Source organism: Anoplolepis gracilipes, chromosome 3 (genome assembly GCF_047496725.1).
Source record: "Anoplolepis gracilipes chromosome 3, ASM4749672v1, whole genome shotgun sequence".
Classification (NCBI taxonomy): domain Eukaryota; kingdom Metazoa; phylum Arthropoda; class Insecta; order Hymenoptera; family Formicidae; genus Anoplolepis; species Anoplolepis gracilipes.
In genome coordinates, this window is record NC_132972.1 from 7,348,205 (window position 1) to 7,354,464 (window position 6,260).

At 30.1% G+C, this 6,260-nt stretch overlaps 1 protein-coding gene across 1 annotated transcript; it reads right to left on the reverse strand.

Annotated features, from left to right (window-relative positions):
* Window positions 1-252: 252 nt before the first annotated feature.
* On the reverse strand, window positions 253-4,790 carry Cdc5 (cell division cycle protein 21). Its single transcript, XM_072888508.1, has 10 exons — window positions 4,599-4,790; window positions 4,222-4,487; window positions 4,017-4,147; window positions 3,190-3,692; window positions 2,912-3,086; window positions 2,374-2,814; window positions 2,009-2,127; window positions 1,774-1,938; window positions 1,415-1,696; window positions 253-891 (listed from the first exon to the last, which is right to left on the reverse strand). Exons 1-10 carry the CDS (start codon window positions 4,641-4,643, stop codon window positions 652-654), a joined length of 2,367 nt encoding a protein of 788 aa, XP_072744609.1. The 5' UTR covers window positions 4,644-4,790; the 3' UTR covers window positions 253-651.
* Window positions 4,791-6,260: the final 1,470 nt, after the last annotated feature.

Below are 6,260 nucleotides of genomic sequence, written 5' to 3' on the forward strand. Positions count from 1 at the left end.
GAGCTGCGCGCGACACCCCGATCGATCACGCCCCTTTGACTTTTTGGCTTATATCAACCACTCGGCAATTATATCTTGACTTCGATTCTGGTTTATCGCGTTGCAAAAAAATTTTAAACTTTATAATTTTATTTATATTTTTTACTACACATCTATGTTTTTATCCTAGAGATAAATTTTTTAAATTATTGTGTTGATTGCTGTATGTATACACGGGTGTACATATCTTTAATATGTGTTATTATCTCTTAATAACTTTGTATCACGAATTTTTTTATTACTACAATATTTTACACTCTACAGATCAAATCTTTACTGTCATAATTTTTCGTTTAATTTCACAAAGTGTGAGAAAATAAATCCAAAGGTATAAAATTTTCATTTAATACAATAATTATTCATTATATTGATAAGTTAAACTAAATAAATCTTAAATAATATTAATGACATTTATAGCTACTGTAGAAAGGATAAACATTACATGTTAAGTTTTTTTTCTGATTTCCAATCTTGAAACAATATTAATTATCATAGTAATAGTATGTAATATTTTCGAGAGCATGAAAAATTTTACAATTTATAGAACATTATACAAAGTGATACATATTAGGATATAGTTTGCTTGTATTCAAAAAAAACATTGCAATATTTTTAAGATATATCATTTAATTGGCACTGCTGCAACTGTTCTTGTAGCTGAGCGTATCGCATTTGTAACGAGCGCTCTCGTTCTGTTTGTCTATTTACGTCTTCCATGAGCGCATTTATTCTTCTTGGAATCGCTGCCTCTTCTTGCGTTTGCAAAAATTTAAATGTCGATAATTCGAGGTGCGCTTGCTCTATCTGCTCCCATGAATCATGCAGCTGTTTCGTCAGTACTTGTGCTCTAGTCTATTTGAAAAATGAAATAATGAATTTATAAAATTAACGTTAATTTACACGAAAAATTTTCTCAAAAAAATTTCGATTTAATATTACATGAATTATTTAAAATCCATTTTTCACATTTTCTGAGTTTTAAACATTCTAGTTTTATTGCAATTTAATTTCGCAATTAACTATTTAATTATATAACAAAATGTGTTAATTCAATTTCCACTATTCAAGCTTCAGTCTCAAACTTATATATATTAAAACATCGATTTTTATAGCTTATTTTATAGCTTCTTTGAATTTTCCATATTATATATTATACATTATTTTGTAGTATAATATATTATTATACTATAATATAGTATTGAATTATCACTCATAGTATGTGAGTTTTATGTAAACTATTTACAAAAAAGAGAATTTATATAATATAGAAATAAAAATGCGTTCAAAATAATATTGCTTAAATAGAAAACTAATAACAAGCGATTCTAACTGTAATTTTAATTATATTAAATTCTGAATATTAAGTTTTATTTACCTGATAACCACCAGTAAGTACTTTTAGCTTCTTTTCCATCCTCGCGGCACGTTTAGCTTCTCCTGTCATATGCATACGATTTTCTTCTAACTTTCTTTCGCACGCTTCTACTCTATCTTTCTTCGAAGCTAACGTTGCGCGGGTGTATCGTTTTTGCGTTTCAAGATATAGAATCTGCGACAAACATTCTTCCCATACAGTAGTATAAGCGTCTAAGCTTAAATCTCCATGTGCCATTCCCTCTTTTACTACTGTCATCTCGTCACTTAACATTTTCTTGGCCTAGATTTAAAAATTAACACAATTAATTATGTAAAAATGATAAAAAAAGATTTTACGATACACAGTTTCAGACTCACAGCAAGAAGATCGCTTTCTTCGAAAGCATCATACGGATGTTGTTCTAAATAAGCTTGAGCCTGAGCCAATGATGCTGCGGTACCCTTTCGGCCTGGTTGTGTTGGATTATGTAGCGCATCATAGTGTAACATTGTAATCATTTCTCTCTTTATCAATTCTTCTGCCTAAGAATATAATATATAAAATAAAAATCAAGAATATATATAAAGTATGTATATATAAAGTATTCCTTACTCTCTGTAAATCAGTTAGCGGTGTATCCATATATGGTCTTAAAATATTCATATTTATATCTGCAGGTCGTGGTAAATCTCTTTGTATCACTTGTGACCTCCGTGACAATTCTCTTTTTTCTGCAGAAAAGAAAAAAATTTTCATTACTTCTAAATCAAATACATTTGTGAGATTAGTGGAAAGAAAGAATAAGTAATAATTCTGTTTTGCAGAAAAAAAATTTATACATATTATAAATATATATTTCATAAACATGAAATTATGATTGCTTCGAAATACTCTGAAAGAGTGAAAACATCTTAAAACAAACTTTTTCGATTATGTTACTGTTTAAATCTGTGAAATCAATCTATTAATAGACTTACTTTCTTCCAATAATTCTTGTTGCCGCCTCGCATCGACATCTGCTTGGTCTTCGATTATCTCAGTTGCAGGTGCGCTGATGTTTTCCTCATTTATTTCTCCATCATTGACATCTATTTCATAGTCGTTACATGGTGCAGGTAAGGAGCTCAATACTGAGCGTAATGAACTCCTTGCTTGGGTCTGTACGAGTGGAGTTTCTGAACCGTCCACATTTTCATCCGGATTTATATTGAGCTTATCACGGACGGGTGTTGTCGCTAATACTCCATTTTGCGTTCGCACTGACGCCCCGCTCGGCGTATTGAAAGAATTCATAGGTGTTCCGTCGCTGCGCTGTGATCGGAACGGGGTGGTTAATATTGTATTTGGTGTTGCAACGACATTGCTAGGAGGTACAACGCCGGTAAAGTCAGGATTATTCAATGGAGTGTTCAATCCACCTGAAAAAAAAAAACGTTTATAAAATGTAAGTTTTATATATAAGTATATAAACGTGACAATGTGCTTGTAAATTATCAGAACTTGTTATATTCTAACCCTTTAGTGGTGTGTCCACGTGCGTGAGAGCCATGACATTTTGAGCTTCTTGTAATATTCTATCTGTAACAGCTGGTGTACGAGGTGTTACTGCCGCGTTCGTGGGTAACGAATAATCGGCTAATAAACTATCAGATAGCGTAATACCACTCTCAGTAGCAACTTCTCGCGCGACCTGTAATAAAATTTCAAAAATGACATATATATATATATATATAAATATTAATATCGTAAATTTCCAATACTGTATATAAAAAAATAAATAAGAGAAAACATACTTCCGAGGCTCTACCAAGTTTCACAACTTGTTGTAATTCTTGATCAGAGATTTGTGGTTCCGGTAAGACCAACTTACTCCTTTTTTTTACAGGTTCTTCATTGTTGAGCATACCCATGGGTATGTCATTCTCCTTGCGTTGTTTCAACTTCTGCTTATCTTTTCTACGCTCCATCTCCTCCTTTTCTTGTCGGAGCTCACCATCCAAATGTTGTTGCCTCATTCTAGAAAAATCGATCGCTAGTGGGTCAACATGCTCGTTAGACGTGTCATAAAAACCGGATGCCGGTCGTTTTTCAAATGGTATTTCCGTATTATAATTAACGCCACGTTTGCGTTTGTTCTTTTGGGAAACAGTGATTCCAGCAGCTCTTAATTCTCGACGTTTCTGCAAAGCAGCAAGTCTACGTGCCTCTTCTAACTGTTTTTCACGTGCTTTACGTTTCGCCTTCTTTCCTTGAGTATTTGCAAGCCTAGCACGTGCCTCAGACAACATTTCCAATTCTATAAAGGAATACAACTATTAAAAATAGATATTCTTTTTGTTACAAAACATAATTATTTTTATTGTATATACAGTCACGTGCAAAAGTTTGGAGCCAAACAATTTTTATGGTATATATTATACTTTTGAACGCAATAGACTGAGTATTAGTCGAAGTAAACATTACGAAGGAATTCCATAAGAAATATAAACAAATCGCATTTCAACGTCACAAGATATGGCTCAATACTTTTGAACGCAGATAAATATTATTCGACTAAATAAATTACACAAAAGTTCTTTTCCTTATATTCAATAAAATGCTTTAAAATATAATAACTCACCATCTTCATCCATATCTTTAGGATCTGGTCTCGCTGGCTTTGTCTCTGGATTTGGATCAATTTCACCAGGTTTGAGTTTACGAGGATCATCAACGGCATCATCGCCTTCTTCTTTCTTTTGCGCTTGGTCACTAAAAAGTAAATCAATAGTAATATAAACTAGAAAGCAAAAATATCATTTTTCTGAAATAAAATCCAATCTTACAGTAAATATTCGTATCTCTCCAAGCACTGCGCAGCTGTCCTACCAATAATAGGAGCGATAGTTCGCCACTGAGTAGGCATTAATTTTGCAAGGTGAAGTAACTTTTCATCCTCTTCTCTGCTCCATTCAGTCTTTTTTATGCTTGGATCGAGCCATTCAAACCAGCGCGCCTTGCACTGTTTGGCCGATTTTCTGTGCAATAAAGACGCAATACGACTCCATTGATTTTTCCCATATTTCATCACAGCCGCTTTCAAAATTTCATCCTAAAAAAACAAAAAATTTTTTTCTTTAATAAAATTTATTATTCTCACACAACGCACACCCGGATAAAACTATTTAGGCTTAGGTTAGAAAATATTATATATTATTCATACCTCCGTATTCCGCCAGACTCCACCCTTTATCATAATTCGCGGCATTTTTTATCTTTATTTATATCGCTATATGAGTTATTATATCGGTATATATAAAGCTTTTCAATATAATTATACAATACTATCTTCTTTACAACCGAATTCACTCTTCTCCATTCAATCACCAACCAAGACGCTCTTTAGACCTAAACTCGCCTCCTCACCTCTATCATACCAGCACAGTCGCCCTAGCGGCTGTGCGTTAAACTAAATAAAATGCGTCATAAAAACAGTCAATCAGAGCTTAAGTAGACATGGCAGCAAAGCTCTGATTGGCCGTTTCTATGACGCACTCTTGCGCAACGCATAATGTGTATACATACATAAGGAAACTGATTGGTCTATAAACACATGCATAAGGAATTCAATCACTCGAATTCCTTATGTATATGCGTTATGCAAAAGTCTGTGCCCGACCCTATAAATAAATAAATAAAATAAATGTTTAATCCATCGTGCAAATAGAATTGTAAAACCAAGACTGTCCATTCGAATAACTAAAATAAAAAAAAGAAATGCAGAACAAAATAAAAATGATATTTGACGAAGAAATTTAGTAAAAAAAAGCCATTTTAACAATTTTGAAATTTGTATATGCAAAAGGAACGATCTACTGAGAAATATGTATACACCTACCGAGAAAAGAAATTAAAAAAGATATGATACACAATGTCTTAAAAGTTTAATACATATCAATGATTTCATAAAATTAATATTTGAGTAGTATATATAGTTTCCTTCTCTAACATTCAATTTTATATATTAATCCATATAGATTCAAAAATTGAAATAAGTATAAAAATATAGCTAAAGTATGAAATATTTACCCATATAAAAGGAGTACTTTATCATTTCTTTATTCTATATAAATTATGATTTACTAAAATTTTTTTAAATAAATTAAAATATATATTTTTTTAAATAAAGCAACAAGTATAATTAAACTATTTTTTAATTTTTTTCAACAAATATAAGATATTTTTAAAAAATATCTTATATAAAAATAATAAAATTATTTAAATTTTAATTAACCTTAATTTTATAATTAACTCTAAATTGGAAACATAATTTAATCAAAATTCTGTCATTATAAAAATCATCATAAAAATAAATTATGTATATATTAAAAAAAATTTATTATCTGTACTAAAAATTCTAAGAAGTCTAATAAAGATTTTTGTAGATAATTTTTAAATCAAAATGTTTAATAATTAATTGGGTCAAACTAATACAAAATAAAATAATCAAACACAAATCCATTTATTATTTTAAATTTTAACTACAATAGTATTAAATTATCAGTAATCAAATTATAGTATTTGTCAACATATTGTAATCTTTTATAAAGGAAAGTAATATGATGCAGATTATTATTAAATAATAACGTGACACATTGAATTACTAATACAAAAAATATTATACTATAAATAAATAATATAAAATATAAAAACATGTTGTTAATCACGTTCTTCTTCTCTGTTGAATATTAAAAATAAGAAAAAAAGTTACTTATTAAAAATAAGCTTAATGCAAAACTATTATGTCGAACGAGAATTAAAATCTACATATGTGTGTACTATTCCTAAACAAAAATGTTGCTTATTAAAAATAAGTTTAATAAAA